The sequence below is a fragment of the Halichoerus grypus genome, chromosome 5, assembly GCF_964656455.1.
Source record: "Halichoerus grypus chromosome 5, mHalGry1.hap1.1, whole genome shotgun sequence".
Lineage (NCBI taxonomy): Eukaryota > Metazoa > Chordata > Mammalia > Carnivora > Phocidae > Halichoerus > Halichoerus grypus.
In genome coordinates, this window is record NC_135716.1 from 138,801,787 (window position 1) to 138,828,611 (window position 26,825).

The following is a 26,825-nucleotide window of genomic DNA, read 5'->3' on the forward strand; positions in this document are numbered from 1 at the left end:
AGAATCATGTCTATATCTTCTTTCCTAGGCAGCCTTTCATCTCCAGTATCCAACATATAGCTTAAACATGAAAATGGCAGGCATTCAACTGTAAGGGAGGAAACAAAAAAGGACAGTAAAAACAAACAAATAAACAAAATACTGCCTTAGAGCCCAGGGACAGCATGAAAGCATAGAATACACTCTATAAGAGCTGAGAATCTATTTGGGAAGATAGTATGCATTCAACAGTGTAATAATGATAAATTGTAAATTAATAATTTAACAATAAACTACAACTAAAAGTGGTTAGAAAGCAATTAAAAATTTTTGCCAAATGAATTTATGAACAGTAAGTGAAAGCAAGCGTTTAGAAAAATGAGATCAAACAATCAAACTTAGGGGTGACATTAGCTCCGGAGAGCTCTTTGGAGATGGGGCTTCAGGTGCTTTTAGAAAAGAGGAAAGGATTTACATAAAAAGGGAAGAGAGAAGAAAGCATTTATATTTAAAACCGGAAGAACTGGACTAAATCTGAAAGAAACACGTTAAAAAAAAAAAAAAAAAAATCCCTATCGTGAGTGTTTTTAAAAAATCTGTCCGTTAATTTTTGCCACAATTAATGGAACTAATATTTACAGGCCAGCAAGTTTGAAATATAGTGCCAATAAAAACTTTTACAACTCTGGAAATTTCTAAAATTGGTTCCCTTTAAATTTGTAGCATAGGCAGAATACCGGATGATGTGGTACAGTAAAAACATTTTATTGGCATTTAGTTGAGATGACCTGCATAACTCACTTGTGGCTTTACCACTTACAGCATGTCATCCAAACTCACGGTAATAAAATGTTGATGTAATAGTGCTCTAATATGCTTTACATAAATATGTACATATATAATATATATGGCTTAATTTCCCTCTTAGTTAAAATGGGTCTAGCCCAATCATTCAGAGGAGTATTTTTGAACTGAGATTAATTAGTGTTTCTGGAATGCCTACAAAATAAAGAGCCGCCCAAATGCCATGCTGTATTATTCAGATATAACCTACTCAATATTTACTTCTGTAAATGCATAAGTAAAATAGGGGAAAACAATTAGAAAAATCATAAATCGCTATTCTGTTCCTTGATCTTTGTGGACTTGCTTTACATGTTTCCAATTCATTACATTAATTTTTAGCATTTTAAACTGTTTTGAGCCCTTCATCAGGAGACTGAAAACCTAGGTCCCAGCCTCAAGCCCATCATTAACAGCTGGGTGTAATGCCAGTAAAATCACCAAACTTCCTCGAACCTCAGTTTCCTTATCTATAAAATGGGGCTGACGATTCTTGGCTTCTCAAGATGCAATACCCTTTTGGTTTTTGTCTTGGTTTAGCTGGTATGTAAGCAAGTCTTATCTTCTATACAACCTTCTTAATGATGGAGCTGTTTTATACCATTCTGAAATGTAATAGCACCAAATTCAGTCCAAAGTGCATAAAAGAATCTGAGTAAGTATTTTAAATGGATCCAAATTTTACATATCTATGATTTTGTGTCATTTATTTGCTTAAATAAAACACTGTTATATGTTTACAAATATCAGCAAATGAGCTAATGACCTTAATCTACGCATCTAATAAAGAAATGATTAGCACAGACAATATAAACACAAATTGTAGCCTAACTCATAAAACTTTATTATTTATTCCTGAAAAAAACATTAAATATCTGTCAAACTTTAGCTGTGACATAAAATGTATGTACTTATATTTTATGTCCAGTCATTGTTTAGTTCCAAGATGTTAAAAAACTAAGAAATTTTAAAGCAACTGTCCCAGAAAACAATTATATAACTATAAAATTATGTCAGAGACATAGAACTTCATGAATTTCAAAGTTAAGGGATTTTTTTTAAATTTTATTTTATTATGTTATGTTAATCACAATACATTACATCATTAGTTTTTGATGTAGTGATCCATGATTCATTGTTTGCGTATAACACCCAGTGCTCCATGCAGTACGTGCCCTCTTTAATACCCATCACCGGGCTAACCCATCCCTCCACCCCTCTCCCCTCTAGAACCCTCCGTTTGTTTCTCAGAGTCCATAGTCTCTCATGGTTCGTCTCCCCCTCTGATTCCCCCCCCCCTTCATTTTTCCCTTCCTACTATCTTTTTTTTTTTTTAACATATAATGTATTATTTGTTTCAGAGTTATAGGTCTGTGAAAGGGATTTTTTTATATTCATTTCAACAAATAATATGGGAGTGCCCATTATGTTCCAGCCATTGTGCCAGATGTTAGAGATGCAATGAGCTTCACACTCTAATGGGGGTTACTAGCTACTCATGGCTACTGTATAGTGTGGTAAGTGCAATGACAGAAGCATATAAAGATACTAAGGAACAGAGAAAGTCCGTCTCTAACTTTGCAAGAAGGTGTCTGCAATGGTTTTCCAAATGAAACAATGCATACGCTGAGTGTTGCAAGAGGACCTGGAGTTTTGCAGGCTGTGGAGCCATCTGGATGGAGAGAATTCTCAGCAGAGGAACTAGAATACGCAATGGCACCACACTGCTATTGCCCCCCTGAGGCACTGATGAGCACAGAGCCTTGGTAAACCACAAGCATTTCAACACAGGTGGATGGGAGAGCTGAAGGCTAGTGTATCCAAGTGTGAAAGGTGGGGTGGCACTCATGACACCAGAGGGGTGAGGAGAGGCCAGACCAGAGAGCACCTTGTATGAAATGCTGAGAATCACGAAATTTACACAGCAGGTGATGGAAGCCACTGAAGGGATGTCAGTAAAGAAGTGGTCTTTTTTTTTTTTTTTTTTTTTTGGAAAAATCACTCTGGCAGTAGCATCATGAATGGGTGGAAGGGATGGATGATAAAGAAAGAATAGGAGCAAAGAGAGGTGGCTACAAAGATAGTGTAGGTTAGACATAATAAGGAATAAAACTAAAGGAATCGCAGGGCAAGACGGGAACCGATTTGCATGCTAATAAGAAGGCTGACTTGGCAAACTTGGTGGCTGATGAGAGATGCGGCATGATGAAGGAGGAGTAAGAGATAACTTCCAGGTTGCAATATGGGAGAGATGCATAAGGGGTAACCCCATCAGGTGCCATTCCTTCCCATTCCCTTAATCTTCATAATTCAGGACACTAACTTCATAGCTGGCTTTTTCATCAAATCACTGCCAAATTATTTTAAGGTTATTCCTAGATATTTTGTACTTTTTATTCCTTTCCTGAACAAGATCTTTTTTCAACCCTAGTTTCTTATTGGAGACAATGAAAATATACTGCTTTGGGGTATTTATGTTTTAACCAGATATTCTACTAAATTTTCTGATTAATTCCATAATGTTTTTGGTTGAACCCTTTGTTTATCTAAGTAGATCATTCTATCATTTGCAAATAGCCATAAGTTTGTCTTCTCTAACAGTCCTCTTATTTCTGATTCATATATTATTATATTTGCCAAAACTTCTAGGAGAACATTAAATAATAATCTTGATAATGGTCATCTTTGTTTTGTTCCTGATTTTAGCAAGGATGCCTCCAATGTTTCATAATTCAGTAGGATTCCTTCTGTTGATATGACAGATAGTTTTATCATGTTAAGGATACTGTTTTTTGTTACTGGTTAGCAAAGAGTTTTGAAAGGTTTGGAATCACTGTTGAATTTTATCAAATCCTTTTTATCCGAAATTATTATTTATTTTTTAAAGATTTACTTATTTATGTTAGGGGGAGGGGGCAGAGGGAGAGAGACAGAGAGAGAGAATCTCAAGCAAACTCCACGCTGAGCACAGAGCCCTACGTGGGGCTCGATCCCAGGACCCTGAGATCATGACCTGAGCCGAAACCAAGAGTCGGATGCTTAACAGACTGTGTGCCACCCAGGTGGCCCCTGTCCAAAATTATTTTTAATAAAGTTTTTGCACCTGTATCCTAGATTTTAATAGAAAATTCAACATTGAAGAATTTTGCAAGGAAATTAGATTGAAGGGCTAATAAATCAATGTTGGGGAGGAAGGAAAGACACGTGGCTCCCGAGTCAATCGTATATTCTATAGGACAAGGATGGGTATTGCACCTAGCATAGTAGGCACTCAATATATAAATCCATAAATGTTTCCTCATTGAGATGAGGTTGGTTTAACATTCCACTTTTGCTGGATAAGCTCATCTACTTCAGTGAAATCAAATAAAGGGAATTTTTTTTAAAAAAATGGGTGCTGCCCATGGATCTTGCCTAGGACAGCAATAGTGTTTTGGGGGCCGCTGAGTATGGGAAAATATTTAAGAAATGGGATATAAATTTCAGTGTCTTGTAAATACATAACAAATTTTTAAGCATACATATAAAAGATATTTCTTTTCCTTAAGAATATATGGTTGAGTAATTGGTTTGGGAAGTTGTACTGGGGAAAGAGCCCTGAACAACATGGGGGTTAGAGGTGCCAACTCCCAAGTGCAGTCAAAAATCCATGTATAACTTTGACTCACCCAAAACTTAACTACTAATAGCCTCCTGTTCAAAGCCTTACTGATAACACAGTCGATATGTTACACTTTGCATGTTTTACGTTTTATATACTTTATTCCTATAATAAAGTAAGCTATAAGAAAGAAAATATTACTAGGAAAATCATAAGGAAGAGAAAAATACATTTATAGTACTTGATTTATCAGAAAAAAAACCCACATATGAGTAGACCGGCACAGTTCAAAGCTGTGTTGTTCAAGGATCAACTGCAATTTATTCTTCCAAGAATACCTTTCAAGTGATATGCTCTTGAATTCAGACTGATTTGTATATTGGAATTATCAAATTTTTTATCCAATAAGGGAAAGAATCTTGCCAGGTTTGCTTTTTATTTGACTCTGGCCTCATTAATAACTTATTTTAGACAATTCAGATGAAACCTATTCATCTGTCTACATCAAACATAAATACAATATAAATGATATATATGATTTGCCTATATCAAAAAGAGGAGGAGAAATTTTATATTATTTGGGGAGGAATACTTGCATTCTTGGTTATTAATGGGTTCTTACAAGGTTCTTTCAAGGTTTTTATAAAGAACCTTAAAATACACAAATAATCAACGACCTTTTCTTTGTCCAGAATCATTGAGCTCACTGTGTTGTACACAAGTGCTGTGAAAAGAAAAACTGGTATTTCAAAATGAATGAAGAGATAATAAATGCTCAGGAGCAAAGATCTGTAAGACAACTACCTAATATAGAAAGCTTAACTCATAAGCTAAAAACACGAATCAGGGAAGACACTATGGATATGGTCATTGGGATTCTTTTGGATTTAACATTATGCTGAAAATCTTCATGTACATGTGAAAAAATAAACCAAAAACCTAGTATTTCTTTTTAGTAGGATCCAGGAAAATAAGCAAAGGAATGACTATTGCAGAAATTTTAGAATTTTAGAGGTGCCAAAGGGCTAAACTGTACAGTTTGTGGAATATAATAGTTTTCCTCTTTAAACATTACCCCTGTCACATTTTGGTCATTATTATCTGAAGCATACCATCCATTCCTTTTGAACATCTTTCTACAGGCTAAGTGTTCAATACTGAAGCCCAGTCTAAGCCAAGGATGCACAGATGGGTGGTTACAGCTGCAGTTCTTCTGACAGACTGCAAAAAACCCGCTGGGACACTTTCCCCAGCTCTGTCTATCCATCTTGCGAGCTGGTGTAACTCCACCTTGCTCAGGGCTTTGTTGAGTGTGTCACAGGACTTTGGCCAAAATGTACCATCCGAAAGGGTCTTATTAATGGAATGAAAAATGGACTCCCAAAACACACACACTCACACAGAGATCACATGTGTCTCCTGAAATGACTGACAATTCTAATCAAAAAGAACACTAGAATAGTTTTTTTTTTTTTTTTAACCCTCAGAAATAGTGTATTCAGACTCTCTTCAGCAGGGTGAATGAGTCAAGTTACTCAATAGGATCCATTCAGACTGATTAAATTGGAGCCAAGCCAAAACAGATCTTCAAGATCTGAGAGATAGTGGTCATTGAGCCAGGAAGAGGGAAACAGCATCAGCTGAGAATGTACAGACCACAATACTGATGGGAAATAATAAATTGGCCAGTCCAAAGGCTAGCATGAAAATTTATAATAATGAAAGTTCTAGGCCTAAATCATCACAACCCCCTTTATTTAAAACATGTGATAATTAATCTGGGACAGCTGCTTACTACACCAGAAAAGTTCATTTAGGAATAGACTAAAGTTTCTACACTGAATTGATATTTACTTCTCAGTTATCACACCTACCTTCCAAAAATGATCTGAGATGGTTCACAAACATATATTAAATGCACACATGCATATACAAACACATGCAAATTTCAGGCCGTAAAAGAAAAACACAGGAACAAGAAACAACAGGGGTTAAAGAAGAGAAGTCGTGAAGGCAAAAACCTAGGCTGATGTATTTACTGAGGTTAAGAATTAAATTATTGCGGAGTTTCTTCCAAGCCAAGGCAAAAAGGGACAACATACTGTATGCTTCTTATGATCTGCTGGAACGAAGAATACCACCTTTTAGGAATAAAACGTTCTCTTATCATGCCTTCTGAAAAGAACCAATCAGTCTTCAAGATTCTACCGACAATTTTAAGGCTGCACAATTCCTGACCTAGATTGCCAAAGATTATGAAATCAGACTTGATAAATAAATTATGAGACAGCACAAGCCATTCCTAAACTAAACAAAAAAAGGGAAAACCAAATGAACAAATGTTTCCAAACACTTAAAAGTTAGAAGCAACCCAAAATAAAAATTGAAACCAGCGGCAAATAAAGTCAACCTAAATCTCAGCAAACCAGAATCACAAAACCCTGTCACTGCAGGCTTGAGAATAAATACTGCTTGTCACTCAAAGTGTCTGTCTATGGCATATGGGTAAAGGTTTCAGTCTGCTATCTCCAGACTCATCTTATGGCACCGGTTCAACACCAGTGAATGGTGCTTTAAACAAAAGGAGAGCTCATTCAAAATGGGCGTTTGTGAGTTACTGGTCAGTGTAGCTGTGCGGTTTGTCTGAGCGAAAACTATTGGCATGGGAGAAATGAAGTGCAGCTCCCAGGCTTTGGAGTTTCCTAAGCACTGAAAAGCAGCCGGGAGGTTAAAGCTGGCTGGTCGGAATGGCATACTTGGCTGAATGCACAGCCAGGTGGCTTGGGCATATTGGCAAACAACTGGCAACCTGCCCAATACATATGGCTTAGATTGCTTTGCTCTTCCCATGAAGCCTTCTTAGACTCTTGAGCAAGCATTCATTTTAGAACAAAATGAATGTGAGTGTTAAATAAAATCTTTTAATAATATCTGTCTGATGTAAAATCCTTTTACCAAAAATAAAAATAAAAAGATGGGAGGGGGGTAGTTGCCAAATGCCTAAATTAAGCCTTTCTTTTTTGGGGGGGGAAGACTTTGCAGATCCCTTCTTAACTGTCTTTGGACTCCATTATTTGGAACTTTCAGTTTCACAAGGGTGAAAATGACCCCTGCCATCCCTGGGAAGAAGGGTTCACATGCGGAGTACGGGAGGCTGCCAAGAGGTCAGGTGACCATGGATTCTTAACGAATACATAAAAAATACAAAATAAGTAGGGTAACACAATGGAAATGAACACCAGATACATTTTATCAAGGAACATTATTAAATCTTGATTGACAGATAACACTAAAAGGTGTTAGTATGGTCTATCATGTAAATACATATCTGGAGACTTGTTAAAACAGTCTCTAAGTGCTAACTGTTGAGGCACATGTTACTCTCCAGGCTTTACCAAGTGGCTGCCTAATGTCAATAGCATGAGGCAAACTTGAGGTTTAATAACCCCAGCTGGTCACTAATCTTCCTGTGATACTACTAGAGCACCACATTAAATATGCCACAAATACTTTTTTCCTGCTGGAGTTGGATTCTCTTCTGTCACACATGTTTGCTGGGGCCCAACATTTCATTTTAGTTTACTGGATATCTTAAAAGTATTAACAACTGATACATTTGCTAACTAGATTATATGAATTATTATCAAGGTCTTGTTTCATTTATAATAATGTTTAAATGTATGCTTATGGTCTCCTAAAATTGCAAGTCATTTATCTAATAAACTGTTAAATCCTCTGGAATTAGTATAGTATACTTGATAAGAAGATTTTAGAGTTGGTGTTGTATATATGGTTGGTTTCGTGTGTGTACGTGTGTGTGTGTGTTTTAAAGATTGTTTAGCTTGGTAACAGCTCAAACACTGACATAAACTCATCTCTCATACTGGTGAGGGCCTTGGACATAAACAAATCTAAAATCTTTTAGATAGATGCAAACATATATATTATGATATAAAAAAAATCACTGGTGCTTATTCAGCAAATACTGAAGATGAGGACAGTCTAGATGAGGACAGCAAACTTCTTTTTGGTGATAAAAAAACAAAACAAAACAGAATTTCCAGCTATAGTTGCTCCTTGACTTTCCCACATAAAAAGGTACTAAGTACCTAAAAATTCATATCATGGTTTTACATTGAATATTTACTGAGTTTTAGGTTAAAATCTTCAAGTCAATTTCCTTCTCATGGACTTTTTTTTTTCCAAAAAATAAAAATAAAAAATAAATAAGGGTGATAAAAACATTTTTTGAGGAATGGGACAAATTAAAGCACAAGTGTTTAATGGATTCCTATGTCATGAATCCTGAAAATAATGTTTTTAAAAAGTCTCTTTCTTGGTAGGCATAACAATAAGGGGGCTTCATTAACAAATCTTTGCAATCCTCAAAATTATGGGGTGAAAGGAAAGGAGACCTTTAAAAATGGATTTTAGAGTCCTGTGAAATGACCTCCGTGGCATCATACTGTCACCACCCCTACCCTCTCCTCTTGATCAGCAAGTAGTACCACTTAGAGCTTTATTAGAACATCTCCTTGCCAACTTGGAACAGCTCCAGGCAAATCTGTCTTCCAAGGACACAGTTTGAAGTACTTAAAGTAAATTGCAATGGACTGGGTGAGTAGCAAAGGTGGGGCCCCTGAATCCAGCAGCATTGCTTCTGAGATGGAAGTCCCCCTCCAGGGGGCACTTGGTACCCAAATGGAGGCTGGAATATAGTCATTTTTAAGGGCTCCTGCCGAAAAGAAGGGTCAGCAGGAAGATAATTTTTATACCAAAAGGGACTGAAATCCTGGGTTTCTTCACTTAAATGCAGAGAAAAGGTGAAAGGCATAATTTCGCAAAGTGTGTTTTGGGGGAGTAACAAGGGTTACAAGCAAAAAGGGTTCTGCTGATAGATAAATTTGGGAACTGCTAGGTTAAACTAAGTTCTCAGAACTTTTAATATATTAATGTGCACTGTGACTTTTCAAGAGGGACAACAATATGCATTTATATTTTAAAAGTATTTCACACACACACACACACACACACACAATCCCTTTTTCCATAGAACATGTCATAAGATGCAGATATTGAAAAATGGATTTTGGTTGGTATAAATTTGAGGTTTTTAATTGGAATAAGTATATTTTCTTTTACTAAAAACCTATTTTACTTACATTTATTAAATGAAATTGTTTAAAATTAAATTGAAAAGCTGAATTCAAGATAATAAACTAATTTAAACATTTTTAAACTAATTGAAGTTCTTTAATAATTTCCCTATTTTAAGTACATCATCTAACTAATCTTAACTGTTTTATACCTCAGTAAATAAAATGCCATTCTAGCAGCAGGAAAAATCCCTCCACCTCCCCACTAACACTCCAACTCAAGCCTTTCTCTTCATATTAGGCAAGAACCATCTGGTAATTTGTAAGTGGAGAGGCCAGTTTTCAAACAGGCTGGTTTCTGAATATGGGCTTTAAATTATTTATAACAAAATTTAAGGTTAATGTTCCTGGAAGGTTCCTCTGATAAAGGTTTAGTTGATATCCTCAGAAAACCTCAGAGTAAATGTTAATAGAGTTTAGCATCCCTGATTCCCTTGATTTTGACCATAGAGTTGTCTGATAAAAAATGTAAATATGAATAAACAGAAATACGGAGGAAGGGTGTGGGATAACAACCATCATTTTAAATAAAACTACTGCTCACCATCAAATAAGAAATCCACACTCTCAGACACACAATCAGATAAAAAAAAAAATTACAACAATTCTGACGTTATGTGTAATCTTAAAAAAAACAGTCAAAAAGTGATTATAGAGACTTTTTAAAAATACAATTTGAAATGTTGATCATACATTCTAAAAATAAGTTAAATTTTATGGAGCTTCCAAGCAAACAATCTCATTTTATATTCTCAATTCCCACAAACTTAAAAAAGTGTAAGCGTGCAACCGGTCAAAATTCAAATTGTGTTTCCTTACGGAAGTAGGGGAGACACTCTTCTGCTTATGGCTGCATTGGGTTCCTTGCATAAAAGCTACTTTTTAAAAAGTGATACAAGAATCTGCCTGGATCACATCACACTTTCTTGGTAAACATTTGTTTCTGTTTTATTTTTGCTTCTGGACTCTGCCTATTTCCTGCCCAAAGTCTCACCTAATGGTAACAGAAGATTTATTTCTTGGTTCAAACGCCTGATGAAAATGTCCTTTCAATAGTGTAATTTTATTTAACTTAATTTAAAAAAAAAAAACTGCAGTTAAAAATTCCAGTTAAAAAGAAAAATCAAACAGTTCTAAAAATAAACAATATTTGGTTAAACAAATACACAGATTTAAAGCATATGGGTAAAAATGAATGTTAGTATAAACATACGGCAACATTTTTTTCCCTTCAAAAAATCTCAGAAAAGAAACACTCCCCCCCGCAAAAAAATAAAGTTATTTTGGTTTAAATTATAAAGCCATTTTTAATAAGTTATCTTTTTTACTCAAGAAAAAACATTTGTATAGCCTCAGAAATCTGTTTCATTTCAGTCTTTGTGTAAAACTGCACATGAGAAGTATATTTATAAAAGAAATACCAGACTGCGGAATTATTTATGTCATTGTAGCACGTATACAGTAAATGAGGGCTCACTGGAGATCGACGTATCTTACATACATAAAGGTTGAATTCTGTCCCAAAACTTATTCTAAAAGTTTTCTTTTCTAATTGAATCAGATTTTAAAGTCTCAAAAAGCATTATTTCAACATAATAACACTGTATTACCCATACTTTGGCAAAACAGAATCTAGCTTTTTACCAGATGTGCTACCAACTCTAAAAACCTACCCTGAAAGTTAGTTACGTTTTAAAATACACTGCTCTTGGGCTGGGGATCAGTTCTCAACTATCCAAGTTAAAGGAAGGCTATGAGGACTCAAATCTTAAGCTTCTGGTAACATTCACCCCAAAATGGGAAACTAGAGCTGTATAAATCTGCAATTCACAGATGTTTCAAGAACAAAAACAAACAGGTTGAAAATATACTAATGAGGAGAAAAGCCAAGGTACATAGAAACCCAGCTGCGAGACTCTTGAGAGTGTATTGGAAACCTTAGGAACAAAATGCAAATTACTTCACTTTCTTTGCAATCTGACACTCTTGGTTTTATATTTAATATTTTACATCATTGCTCTGTACGAGAGTGTTCTTTGAAGGTGTTGCTTATGCCAACGAAATTGAAAAGATATGTAAAGAAGAAACACGTGAAACTTTTAAACTTCTCTGTAACGAGAAAAGAGCCCATACTATCAATTTCTAGAGTGAAAATTAAACAAGTAGATCATTTTTAAAACTTCTTACAGTGATGGTGTTTGATATAACTTTCAAAAAAGTATCTTGTTTTAGGAAAAATTTTGAATAAAAATGTTGTACTGAGTTCAGAGTGCTTTTGAAGCCCAAAGACCAACTGTTCAGTTTTAACAAACCAACAATGTCTGTTCATTTTGCCCAAATCTTTTCAGCTTAAATATTCACAATGTGCCATTATTACTGAATCATTATCTGCCTTTAGCTCTGACAACAGCATCATACGGGCTATGAAAGGCTCCTTTCTTCTCATGATTAGGCCCTAAAACATTTCCTCATCTTACAGTGCCTTTCGACTTCCCAGAATGCATTGCTCAATCACAGTGCTGAAATTAACTGTATGCCACTTATTTATCGAGAAAAGAATAATCAAGTACTCCAAACCATGTCATGGGTCGCCCACAATTTTATATCAAATTTCAAGTAATAAAAATATTAACCCTTTCTGGACGCTAATTTTTAAAATCTCCTGTTTCTCTTTACTTTTTAGGCTGTGTCTCACAAAAAAAATCAAGTCTGGATTTCTGATGTCCTCTATAATATATAGCTTTCACAATGAATTCTAAGTGTCCACGGAAGGGCTATTCTCAAAGACCTATCTGAATGTTTAAAAGTAAGTTTTTATCAGAGCCCTCTTCAAACTTAAATTCCTCTCTTCTTTGCCTAGGAAAGTAGGATTTCCTTCCACTTCTAGAAATGCGCAGTGTGAAACTGCGGCAAATTATCTTCAGAAAGCAGGAAAGAGAAAGAAATAAAAGCCCCGAGATTAAAACATAGAAATGTTCCAATTCCAGAGTAATTTTGTTTATACCACTAGATAGCACTTCGTCCTCAATAATAATCGTAATCTTATTAAACAGAGAACGTGAGTAATCTTTTTACATATGCTCTTCAAATAAGTGTGATTCCAATAGGTATTATTTTACAACACGACAATATAAATTAAATTGGCCAACCTTCAAATATTATTAAATTGATTATTTTTATATTTTGGGGAAGCTATATTCCAAGTACTTGGTGAATTTAAAAACGGATTACATACCAAATACTAGTTACAATATTATTAAAGGATATGCGTTGGGTAAAAAAAAAACAGAAAGCACAGAAAATAAGGAAAAAACTATGATTGTACTCACATTGCAAATACTTGTATGAAAAGGGATGGGGATATTTAACACATGTGGATTTGTATTTATTTGTTTTATACCTTCAGCCAGCAGAAGAATGTAAATAAAAACACTTTTTAAACCTCAAAGATACTTACTAACCCATGCATACATTAATCATTCATACTGCATGATTATTGTTCAGTATTTTCTGCAATAACAAATTGGAGGGTGTGGGGGTTATTGTGGGTTTCAGCAAACCACATTCTATTTAGGCAAAGCCAAGTATTAAAGAAAGGCCTAACTTGCCAAACCAAGATAAATACATGCCATTATTATGATTACATAAAAGCCACTGTTCTCAGCGTTACAATTTCTCTTATAATTGGCACTATTATAATTAAATGGATTCATATGTTTACAATTCTTCTTTGAATTGTTAAGTGATTTAGCAATGATAGTGTCTCTAATTTCTTTTAACTATACTGACAGACTTCACTAAATACCGCATTGCCACAATAAATTAGGTAAATACCCAGTAAGGCCTGAATTGCTATTGAGTTTAAGTATGTTATAATAAGGTAGCAAGTAACTTCTCCAAAGCCTGCTGCTGGACTAGCCCACAAACCCACAAATTGGAGGGGACAGGGTAAAGTATTCCAATGGCATTTAAGATATTCTATGAGGGATAGAGAGGCATGGGGCAGGGAAAAACAAACGCATACAGTTAAAGCCTCATAGATTTTGAAAACAAACAGGAAGTAAAAGATTATTTTAAAAATATAAACACAGTTATTATGAATTTTGTGGTCCCTCTTCTTCCCTAAGACCCAAGAAATTCTTCACTTCTCAGTAGGGAAACAGTGGCATAAACATGCTCCCATATTATTGATGGAAAATGCCAATGGAATATACCCTAGTTTACCTGCTGTCCTGAAACGGACCCTATTATACTTTGTTCTATTAGTGAAAATAATACGAGATCATTGGTAGTTCCTTAAATATAAGATAACCATAAAAACTAGATTACTCATGCAACACATCTAAACCATATAGCTAATAAATGTTTTAAAACTGCTTTAAAATAATTGAGGTTAGTAGTTTGAAAAATAATTTTTACAAAGTGTGCAAACAATACGAAAGTATAAAAGGCAAGAATTGACCAATTCCATACCACTCAGTTTTGTCTTAAAAAAACCCCTTCAATCACAAGTAAATATTGCTTTTTTATAAAGATGACCTATAAACACAAAATTGGGATTGTGCTCTGTTGATATTAATTGCCACGTTAGTTACAAGAGCAAAAACCTGCAAACAAACTCAGACTCCAATGAAGAACTAATTTCACAAATAAAGGTCTATCTATATTACAAAATATAATGCAGCCATTAAACACAATGCTGTGGGAAAATGTACGACGACAGGAAAAGGTGTTTGTGGTACAGCATTACATTTTTAAGAAGGATTTTTTAAAAAACACACATATATCTGGAAGGCTAAACCCCCAAATAGCAAAATTTTAATAATGGTTTTCCCTAGGTGATCTTTACTTTCTTTTCCCCTAGGTGATTTCATTTTCTTCTCTTTACTGGATATATGATGCAAATTATGATGATGGCAGATAAATCTTGTAATAATAAACAGAAGTAAGTTTTTGTTTTTTAAAAAGATACCATAATACAAGGCATTTGTGCCCTAGGCATTTAAATCACTCCTATCAAATTCAATCCTAACAGTAGATGCATCTTAGAAACGTTTGTAAGTTTTTGGTGTGTGCTAGTGCTCATCACTACTTACTAAGTTGTGCTACATTTCTAAAAGCGACAAGGAAGAAAAGTTCAGAGACACAGTAAACACAAACTATTATTAGATTACTACCACGAAATTCTCTTACAGAAAAATTAAGTAAAAAATTACTCTTAAAATTTAAAAACTGTCAAGAAGTAGACTGAGAGCCATAAAGCTTATGTTACTTTGTTCAAGGATACATAATTTAGTTAACACACCTAGTTGAAAAGTATATGATTATTGGGCTCAGGTTTTCAACTCCTAGTTGAAAAGGATATGATTATTGGGCTCAGTTCATAAGAAGCAAGTGAAGTCAGTCTTATTAGGTAAAAATTGAAAATAAAATATAATGGACATGCAGAATTAAGACAAAATTGGCTTTTTCACTTTTACATTCTGTGACATTCTAAATGATGAATGAGAACAAGTTTCAATGGAGACACCAAATTTCCAGCCAAAATGAAATATCCCCTAAAAATTCAAAATCCTTTGAAAAATCTCCTAAAGATGGTTTTAGAAAAACAGCAATTCTACTACACACACTTTATAATGCACATTAGATGTGAAACTGTGGGGGATCATGTGGTCAGGAAATAGAATGCCCAGACTTGTATTTCTATTTGATATTCATCATTTTTGATGCTTGAACACTGACAAAACTACTGAATTTACTTGTTCTCTCTCACCTCTTCCTCTGTACAAAATACAGCTAATAATTCTAAAACAATGTCCAGATGTGTACTTTTTTTTTTAAAGATTTTATTTATTTGACAGAGAGAGACACAGCGAGAGAGGGAACACAAGCAGGGGGACTGGGAGAGGGAGAAGCAGGCTTCCCGCCGAGCAGGGAGCCTGATGCAGGACTCGATCCCAGGGCCTTGGGATCATGACCTGAGCCGAAGGCAGACGCCCAACGACTGAGCCACCCAGGCGCCCCTAGATATGTACGCTTAAAAGCAATGAACTAATACTTGGAACACAGAACAGTATCCTAGGCCATAATAGTTGTTCAATACTTATACGCCGGATAAATAAAGTGAGTGAATGAAGTTTGAGGGCAAGTTTACAGAAACCATAAAAAATGCACAATAGATGAAAAGAATTCCACCAGACATCGGAATTGTGCTCAGAACAAAAGTAACCAGGTAACCACTAAAACTGACTTTGCAGAGGTACCAGGACTGACTATATTATTAACAATGTTTCAAATACAATAGACATAAACAATCCCAGGTACAAAAGGGATATTTCAGGAGATGTCCAGTAAGGCTGACAAGTCTAATCAAGGCAAACACAATCTTATGTCCAACTCACAAGTCTTGATAATTTCAAGCTATGTACATGATGGATCAGTTCAATGACAAACTAAGAATTTGCTAAATCTCTATATTAAAGATTTTTCTCAAACTGGCCAGTGTCCAAATATTTGGAAGTACGTGTTATTCCTAATTTTCCCAGCTGTAACTGGGACACTTCACAGCAAAAGACTTCTTGCTGTGGGTTTTCTAACCCATCTGAATCTTCCATAGATTATCTACACCCCCCCTCCACTCCCATAGAGGGGATGAAGGACAAGTGGAGCTAATCTGTTTGGCAATGGCAGTCTGTTAAAATCAATCAATCAACCAATCAATCCCAAAAAAAACTGAGGCTCATGCTTTAAGGTATATTCCACACACCACGATTCATGAAATGATCATTTGACATCACATCCTTTTAGTGCTTAAAAAAAAAAAAAACAAAACTCTAATATCTTTCACACATAGTATAAAAACATAGCATTATTACTATGTCATTATAGGCACATATTTTAGAAATTATATGTAAGGTGAACAGCAGAATTAGTTGTCCATCCCTGGTTTGGGTCTTCCACAGTGTCATGGCAAATCGTGCCTTAGTTTCCCATTCCTGAGTGTGCTAAGGAGTTTCTGTGAGCTTGAGGTTCATAAAGACCCAGTTTCCATTAGTATAAAACATATAACAATAAATCTCCCAACAGATATCAATAGCAATATGTATATTCTTGGACCAAAAAATGCAAACAGAAGGTTATCATTAGAGTCAATATTAAACTTTTAGAGTCTCGTATCTCTTTTGGAAATGATGAAAGCCATGGCCCCTCTTCCCAAGAAAACACATACACTCACAAACATAAACCACTTTGTGCAACAATTCAGGGAGTTCTCAGATATTCTGAACTCAGTACACAAATGGAGGTAAAGAAGCCCCATTTCAGTTAGAAGGCTCCCCGATGAGCTTATAAACATATCTTAAAATTGTAAAATGTTCAGAGGGGCAGAGGCAGAGTAAGACTCCAAATGTGCTACAAAAAATGAGTGGTCCCTTAATTACAGAATATGTATCTGGATATTTAGATATGTGTCTTTTTGTTTTAATTACTTAGCAACAATGAAGTAAATAAGTTTGGCAAATGCTACTCAAGTAATGAAATCCATAAACATCCCCACCAGCTTTCTCCTTAAGCTTTTGCTGAACAAGAAGGAAACCAACGCTTATTAATATCTTCTATGTGCCATGACTGCGTTAAACACTTTCAGACATTACCTCATTTCTTCTTAGTTAACAATGCCAGAATATAGATATTATCATTACCCTTTGTAGAGTTTGAAGAAATTGAGGCTAACAGATAATACAAAGCATGCCTGAAGTCCCAAAGTTCTTAAGTGGCAGAGTTCGGACTGAACGCAATGTCTGATCCTAAGCCTTTATTCTGTTACATTTCTGAGTTTATAAACCACTGAAGGCAGGTTTGTTCTAATCTAATGCTATTTCAGTGAGCCTGAGAAACCTTTCCTCTCCAAAATAAAGGTTAGTCATGTATGGGGTTGTGGGGCAAATATTTCATATCCTCCTTTGACCTATGTCTCCAAAGTTCTATTTCCCAATCTTGAGCTTTTCCCAGCAAGATTCAGCTCAGGTCCTGTGGGACTATCCCTTCCTGACTTTAGCTCTGTCATAGATTATTAACCAAAACGTGTACTCCAGAACAGCTCTAAAAACACAGCTAAAAGAAAGTTAAAGAGAAAAAAAATATATAGATCACCTGTTCTAACCATAAATTTTATAATGACTTATAGTTCTCTTCCAGGCATAATTATGCATATTAATAGAGTTCATACAATAGATACAAGCTACTTCAAAGTTTAATCAACCTCCTTTCTAGAGAATATATACACAGACAATTAAACAAAATAGGACAGTAAAGATTATTGCTACACAGATACCAGAGATAGTACATGAATAATTATACCAAACAGTTGTCTCAGAAGCAATTACTTTGGGCGCCTGGGTGGCTCAGTTGGTTAAGCGACTGCCTTCAGCTCAGGTCATGATCCTGGAGTCCCAGGATCGAGTCCCGCATCGGGCTCCCTGCTCGGCAGGGAGTCTGCTTCTCCCTCTGACCCTCCCCACTCTCATGCTCTCTCTCTCTCATTCTCTCTCTCAAATAAATAAATAAAATTTAAAAAAAAAAAAAAAGAAGCAATTACTTTGCCTGAGCAATCAATCATGTCTTGTTGAATCGATCAGTTTTTTAAAACCTAAACTGAGTATCCAATTCAGCTGAAACGCTGAGACTTTTTCAAGTTTCAAGAGCCAACTGGAACAACTTCTTTGTTCCGCCATGACATTCTATGTACTCCTGGTCACTAGAATAAGAAGTAGATGCCTTTCTTTGAAAGTCCTATACTCACCTTAATTTTTTTTTTTAACTTGGAGGTTGTGGGTGTGGTAGAAAAAAAACCTGGAACCCACAGTACTGAATTTGGCATCCCAAGAAATTAAAGTCTATGAGGTTATGTAGATGCATCTTTTTCCCAGAAAAGATTATAGGATGACAGCACTGGATTATTACCCAAACCTCAGAGCCCTTCTAGAAATGAGGGCTATGTATCACCAAGAACTGCATACAGTGATGCTCACTAAAGGCCTAAAGGCTGATGAAGTGAATGGACAATGAACCAAGAAGGTTTAATGGTGCCAAATAGCACTATTAGAGTGCATCAGCCTGTGCAAAGTTTATGACCATCAGTATTTCTCCTTGCACTTGGCAACACCAGCACTCTGGGGGGATTATCAGATTCTCAGTTAAATAAGCAATCAAGTATAGCAAAGGGTCCAGTTAACCAAAGCAAGGAACATATGTGATGACCACATGCGCCTAAGTCCTCATGTCCTCCTGTTTAGTCTACCTGTTTGGTGTGGGAATGCGCCTGGCCAAGTAGAGGGCAGAATCTGATTCTGAGTCACATGGAAAAGGGACGGACAAGTCGTGAAATACTTCAGATCATCATGATCCTGAAATAAGGTAATAAACAGCTAGTTTGTAGTCACCTGATTTGCACAGGCAATATAAAAAAAGAAGTCATATATAGGTCAGGTATTATCATCCTCATTCAATTATAGCTTGATAGAAGGAGAGTTGGTTCATCTCGCCTACTTGAGAAAGTTACACTTCTACAATGATAGTGAGGTGTACTTTAAAAGCCTGCTACATTCAGTGGTCGTTATTGGAAAGGACCTTCTACTGATCAGCTACAGAGGAATTGAATTTTTATCAGTGGGGTTGTCTTCTGATTTCTGATCTAGTTTTGATGTGTTACCTCGTTCTAAATGTATCTATTGATGTCTCCTAAAGAAAAGTTATGGTCGTTTGTCTTCAACAGTGAGTGACTTTAATGCTTTTGTTTTTAGGAAAGGAAAATTTGGAACATGCTTATCAAAAATTTATAGCATTACACAATCATTAGTTGCAGGGACATGGCCCCGTTAGAATTTCCCAGCTGTGTTACAAATAACGGAAACATTCATATGTGATAGAAAAGATTTCATACCTCAAATAACAGTATAATCATTTTTAGAAGTTTGGCAATGTGGAAGAATCTATCAAACGTACTTTGTAATTCTCTTCAGTAAAAACACATTTTAAAGCAATGCTACAAATTCTGTCTAGATACCATTTTTCTCAGTTTTTAAACAAATTTACTCACTGAAAAACACTAAATTTTAATAAATTTATCACTGCAGGCCGTGTCGTCTGCTGAAGACTCCAGACATGTCATAGTACTATCCAGTGTTAGGAAAGAGGAAAAGTATGTCTCTTAATATTTGCAGTGCTTTGCAAACTTTATGATAATAATATAGAAGTTAAGTCTTAAGGAGCTAAGAAAGTTTATAGGCGTTTAGGCCGATTTCACAAATGTGCTGATTTTAGCAAGCAAAGTATATAACTTGGGTGCCATTTCCTGAAGTATTAAATAAAATACGCATTTATAAAACTACTTCAGCTCTGCTAGAATGTCAAATATGAGATAATAAAAGACAGGGAAGTCCTCAGAAAACTAGGCTTAGCAACACTAAGTTGTCACGGGTGACAATTTGGGATCTGGGGACAGAGATCATGTCATATGCCCAGATTCAGAAGTAATCTCTTAAATTCTCAGAGCCTCAATTTTATCACCCGTAAAATGGAATATGACGCTGGTGATAATGGTAACGGTAAAAATGGTAAAAATACTAGTAACAGCTTATTTTCCTCAGTGAGCAATTATAATGCTCAGATAAGATATGTGAGCCAGTTTGTAAGCTGTTAACTGAGATGCAAATGGAACTTATTATTAGCCCAACTTCTAACTTCCATCAGCCACACACCACTCCCTGGCTCCTGGTCCCAATTCCCATCTGAGATCCTACACAAGATATTAGCATAACTCTTACTTTCCAGGATTTTTTTTTTTTTTTTTACTTGCAAAGCTAAGGGTGGGGCTCCATTTAACTCAAGTGGTTCAATCCAAACCGGAAAAGCAACTTCCAGCAAGAAATATCCTGATCAACTCTAGTAGAATACAGGAGAGAGCCCCACTTCTGACCACGAGGTAGAATTCTCTCTCTCTGATGCCATCCACAAATTTTTCTCTTTTAATCACCTGTCCACTAGGCCCAGGTGGAGTCACGAAATGATGCCCTCCACACACCTGGAAGAAAAAAGCCCAATCATGGCAGACCACCTGCAGGCTGAGGTTTGATTGGGAGCACCTCCAAACTCCCATATTTCCAACGAAATGCAGTGGTGCTATCTTCTAAGTCAGGCAGGTCAATAGTTTGATTCTTACTTTTCCAGCCTACATCCTTCCCTGCTCGAGTCGTGAAACATCTAATCAGAGCCCTACCCATGCCTGATGCGTCAGCAGGCCTTACACTGTTTGACTGGCGGGGGCGGGGGACATCATCCGCGTGCAGTGTGAAAGGGCAGGGGCAGCTGGGAGAAGTTGAGCAATGTGCACTCTGACCATATTTCAAGCCACCCGAATTGCGAAGTTGTTGGTAAATGCTAAAGGGAAAAGTGGATTTTACAGCCCCTTTAGGAAACCCCTGATGTCCCTTCCAAGAAACTATACTCTAGCAATAATAAATATTCAGCATACAGTTATTTGGTATCAAGGGCATTTTATCCAAGGAAAACAATAAAATAAGATCACCACGGAGCTGAGGTCCTTCTGACTCAGGTTCAATGTGGGTAGAAAACAATGCCCAGGTGACAGTGAAGATTTAAATGACACATCATCAACTTGAGATGGAAATGAAAAAAGGAAAAAAAAACCACAGGCCCATCATGAACAAGGTTATGTACACCAGCTCGTCCTTGGAGATCTGGATTGGCAGTCTGTCCCACGTGAACACCTATCTTCACAACCTTTCTCTCCTGTTGACACTGACACATTCACACGTAGTCTGAAGCAGGCAGGCTGGGCCTCTAACTAAAATGGTCTCTGAGTCTGGAGCATCGGGGCTGACACCTGAGTGGACTCAAATATCAACTGACCACCTGAAATTTCTAAGGGTCTGCATCAAAATATGTGAAATGGCTGGAGGAACCAGAAGCATTTTGACATGCAATAAATATCTGCATACAGCCACACTCACACCATGTTAAATTTAAAATTTCATTATTGTTATTCTCGAGGTTGTGCTTTCTTGATTTTTGTCTATCTTTACCTTCTTTTGCACTCACTGAAACTGATCTGACTCTCCGATACCAGAGAGCATGGCAAAGTCAGGGAAAATGCTGGAATGGGGGAAACCATCAGGGAAGAGCCATGGCGAGCCTCCCCAGATGCCTCTGCCAGGTCACCAATGGTGAGTGGGCCACAGTGTGAAGACAGCCAGGGAAAACTGCAACTTGAGGAAAAAGCTAATGCAGCTGCCAAATTGAAAATAAGTATGGTCGACTTTCAATTATCCCAAGTGGTTTAACCACACGGCTTCCTTCTTCCCACTGCCCAACCTCAGTCTGGGCTGCGACCCAGGCACTGAGCAGGGTGGGGGTCTGCAAGTCTGAATGGAGTGTCTGTGTCTGAAGGTGTGGTCCCAACTCTACGGAATTGTGAATTTTCTTTCATGAACCAAGCTACAAAGTTCTCCTTTAACAATAGGGACAATCGCAATATATATGAATGGATATTGTTAACAAAAGCTATGTTACATACCTTCTTTCGAATGTTATATAAAACTACGTTCTGTAACATGACAGGCAGATGCTTAGTAGATGAAAGAAGAAAACTATAAATTTTGTCCATTCATTCCTTCACCCATTCATGTACTCAAAAAGCTGTATTAGATCCTTACCACGTTACGTGTTAGACGCAGTCTCAGGCACTCAGGACATAGAGATGAGGACAATTCAGTTCCTCTCACGGGGCTCACAGTCCACACTGGGTATGAAACACTGAGAATTCAAAAATCATGCTTTCTAAATCTAAAACATCCTTTTAGACTAGTATTTCACTGTCCTTGAAGGAAATGTAATTTATTTGGCAGCTCTATAGGACAAGAAGCTTTGGTGTGTGTGTCTCAAAGGTGACAGATAAAAAAATTTTCACTGGGGTAAAAGGTGAAGTATTAGCAGTAGGTGGAGTCTGTGTTGGATGTTCTACCTCACCTTGTGCCCTTGGGTGTCCCACTTTTGAAAACAAACTCCTATGTTAAAACCGTCACCCCTCCTTTAAGTCTCTCACAACCAACACCCATTCTCCTACAACATATCCAACAGTCCAATTTGCTCATTCAAATTCACACCCTAAGTGTGTATGATTAACAAGGACTAAAATCCCCACTGGGGTTTTCTCTTTTTAAAAAAAACAGGCCCCTTTTCCAAAAATCTCTACCTGATGGAATAGGTGGGGGAAAACATACTTAGTTGAGGGGAATATTTCCTGGTGTCACTTACTTATTCTAGATATTTATGACCTACATTCTAAAAGAAATTAATTTAGGCTCTCAAAAAATTGGATTTGGGGCGCCGGGGTAGCTCAGAGGGTTAAGCGTCTGACTCTTGATTTCGGCTCAGGTCATGATTTCAGGGTTGGGAGACTGAACCCCGTGTTGGGCCCCACGCTGGGTATGGAGCCGGCTTAGGAGTCTCTTCCCTCTCCCTCTGCTCCTCACTGCACCCCCTGCTCGCACGGTCTCTCTTCCTCTCTCTAAAAAAAAAATTGGGTTTCTTCATTTGTAAAATGGGAATAATGATAATAAGACTTCAAAGGTTGTTGAGCAAATTACATGAGATCATTCATCATGAAAGCATTTAGCTTGGTATCTTTCTTTTAAAAAATAAGCTGTTACTATTTATCATCATTTAAATATTATTGCTGTTAAATAAATAGTAATTTGGCAATTTCTTCTTTAAAAAAAAAAAAGATTTTATTTTTAAGTAATCTCTACACCCACCGTGGGGCTTGAACTCACAAACCCAAGATTGAGTCACACGCTCTATCAACTGAGCCAGCCGGATGCCCCTTGGCAATTTATTCTAAACTATAACTAACCGCTGATTCAAAGAGCGAGACAATCATGGAACCAAAATTTTCTCAATATTCTTAAAGCTTCTCAATGACTGGGAAACACAATTTTATTGTACCACTGTAGGCTTCTCATCAAAAAATGGGTACTGTTTGTTTTTTAAGTTAACATATGCAATTTACTGCAAAGCCCTAGAATGTTCTAAGTGTGGAGGCAGCATTCAGGAGAGGATATCTTCAGGCTCTAGAATGAGAGAGAGAGAGGGATTGTGAGTGTGAGTGTGTGTGTGTGTGTGTGTGTGTGTTTGTGTGTTATGGGGTAAGTTCCTTAAAAGAAAGTCACAAATAACCAAGCACAATAATTCTGGGAGCCCAGTTTAGTGAAGAGGAAAAAAAAATACCTATCACTTAACCAGCCAGACACATGAACAACCAAAAAGTTCCTGAACTTATCCGTTTCAGTTCACTCAACCAGGGAAGTGGGAAGAAGGTTATACTAAGATACCAATAAGCCACAAAAGTGTACAAACTTCCTTCCTAATACAGCATACTCCTTGCAATTTATTTCCTTGCTTGAAATTTATTGCTATAAATACAGAGCATGAAAAATGTGAAATGATGCCAGTTCAGCCATCACTTTGGCCCCGATCCTTTGCTAAATTTATGCATCTCTCTAGCTTGTTTAAATGCCAAAGAGCTAGGCAAACTAGAAGAATATTATGCTCTTCCCTTCAGTAAAGAAGTCCACCTGAGCAACGCATGCAGATGGAGACAAGAAGCCCAGGGAAAAGGAATAAAAACGTTCACTTTGCAGATGAGAATAACAGGTTTGAGGTGTCCAATCAGGAAGGATTATAATAAAATCATTTCTTAATACAATCTTCGGAAATCTTGCACATTTCCCAATGCTGTATCCATTCTTCCAGTCTTTGTACAATAATGGATATATATATATATATATATATATATACATCCATGTACACACACACATATGTAACAGAATAAGGTATGATTCAGCAGGATAAAAGCCAGAGATGCTTGGGCCAAAGTAGAAAGCATCTATAAATAACGATAGAATTCAATAAAAAAAAATAGTTTTTCATGATTCAGGACTGTGATAGATGTTGCAAAAATTTGTATGTGCTACCAATTCTCAATTCTCTCATGTTTATGTGCCCCCCCTCCACATTTAAAGTTAATGATAATAACTTAAGCCCTAAAGAGAAATGTTCAGGGGGAAAAACTACATTCAAAACTTGGACTTGTGCAAACTAATCTTTTTTTCTGAACACAGGAACACCACAATACAGCACAACTAGGTTGTTTTCTTGCCCTTGTTACCTGCCACAGGGGCAAACAGAAGATTTCTTTTGAGTTTGCCTACCTTCCCTCTACAATCTTATTCCACAGGAGAAACCGCATTTCCCCCGGCAGAGAGGAGGGAGCCCTGGGCTGAGGAAACCAAAGGTAGTCTATCCTTCCCTGTGATTCTGTCATCCTTACTATCATGTCTATACACTTTGCCTGGCTACCATCAGTTTCTGTCCAACAACACCTGGCCTCAGCATGAGAAGGTCTTTGAGATTCTTACATATATATTTATAATCATGAGTATCTACCATAGTGCTCTGTACAAATAGAAAAAGATCTGGAAGGAAATACATCAAGGTGTTAATGATAACTGTTTTTAGCTGATGGATTTCTCTTCCTTCTATTTTTTATATTTTCCAAATGATCTATAATAAGCTCATATTACTTTTTATAATAAAAGTACTTAAAAATAAAGACATTAAATTTGAGCCTAGGTACATACTACACTCTCTACTTTGAAGGTTCCCTGATTCTTGCTCTCAAAGAGATTATATGGAAAAATAAATTAAAAAAAAAATGACTAACATACAAAAACCTTCTGGGGGAGAGAAAACTATTTAACCATAACTGATTAATGATGGATTCCAGAAGAGCGAATCTGGACACAAATAACTACTTGTATAGAATAAACAGGTTTCAGTTTCTCCAAAATCAAATATGTAAATTTGATAGACAATGCAACTCTCTCAAGAGAGAGCTATTTTCTCCTGAAAAAACAACTTTTATTTAATATCATTAGAATGCAATATGTCAATTTCTGAAAAGAAAAGAAATACTTGCGTTTTTTTAGTTTCCAAGCTCTCTTAATTCAGGAATGCTTTGGGGTCCTTTACCCACGGCTACTCCAATGTAGCAGGAAATCCACCCCCTTCCCGGACAGCATTGGGAATGACTTCTTTATCTGGTCGTCTAATTAAAGGGGCTGTTATCATTACAAACCTCATTTAGTACTTTCTCCTAAACATCTCATAAAATAAGTAGCTTTCCACTGTCCACTACTAATCACCAAGAAGCCAATCATATCGGAGCCCTTTTTAAAATCTTAAATCTTCGACTCTAGACATGTTTATTAAAAATTTTACATCATATTCAATCATAAAACTTAATATGTATTTTATGAAAATGAACAATGGGAAGAAAAACCAGGGCAGCTCTGTTAATACAAGAATAATAGCAAGCCACCTATTACGTGCGATAGACCTTCTATGCAATGTCTTATTTAATCCTCCTACCAACCCTACTGCTATTATTTTATAGACAGCCAACTAGACCTTGGAAAGACTAACTAACTTGTCTAAGGTCACAAAGCACAGCTCCCACTCAGATCTTCTTGACTCCAAAGACCATGCTTCTCATATATCAAACTGCTTCCCTCTGAAAAAAAAAAAAATGAGGGGGAGTTTGGGTCTTTTCAAAATTAAAACACAAAGCAAACAAGAAGACAGAAAATCCACCAGAATACTCTTTTCCTCTTCATGCTTTTAAACCACTACCTATTTCTCCTTCCTTGGCTGAGCTCATTCTTAGTCTGGCATGAAGCAAGCTGCTCTCGGGCAGAATATGGCAAAAAGAATGACAAGTTGGTCAGAATGTGCTTGCAGCAGGGTCTTCGGATGCAAGATCTTATTGGTGTATAAGAACAAGTTTGATCATAATGTGGTGAATAAAAAAAGAGAAAGGGATGGTCAGTTGTAAGGAAAGCTTCAGAGGAGCGAAGTGGTCTCCCTCAGCTAACTATTAAAGAAAGGAAGCACTTGACCTGCTCCTGCCATACCACAGTTCTACTGAGAACGCTCACTTTTTAAAAAGAACTTCACATGCTGAAGATAGTGCCTTACCTTATCCTTTTACGAAAAGCAGAGTCAAAGGTGGGGTGGCTCAGTCATTTAAGTGTCTGCCTTTGGCTCAGGTCATGATCTCAGGGTCCTGGGATCGAGCCCCGCATCAGGCTCCCTGCTCAGTGGGGAACCTG

The 26,825-nt window shown here is 36.6% G+C and overlaps 1 protein-coding gene and 1 long non-coding RNA gene across 15 annotated transcripts in view; one reads left to right on the plus strand and one right to left on the minus strand.

Annotated features, from left to right (window-relative positions):
* The window catches only part of NFIA (nuclear factor I A), a 367,960-nt gene that overhangs the window by 220,532 nt on the left and 120,603 nt on the right, over nt 1-26,825 (minus strand). The window contains exon 3 of one of the 14 annotated variants that reach the window (XM_036070050.2): nt 25,885-26,227. The exons of the other annotated variants lie outside the window; for them this stretch is intronic. Coding sequence (XP_035925943.1) covers nt 26,154-26,227 — 74 coding nt within the window. The 3' untranslated portion in view covers nt 25,885-26,153. Of the gene's footprint in view, nt 1-25,884; nt 26,228-26,825 lie in introns of those variants that run through there. 14 annotated transcript variants of the gene reach the window in all.
* LOC144381924 (uncharacterized) lies at nt 18,827-24,943 on the plus strand. Its single transcript, XR_013448162.1, has 3 exons — nt 18,827-18,993; nt 20,623-20,777; nt 24,777-24,943. It is a non-coding gene; the product is annotated as an uncharacterized LOC144381924 (long non-coding RNA).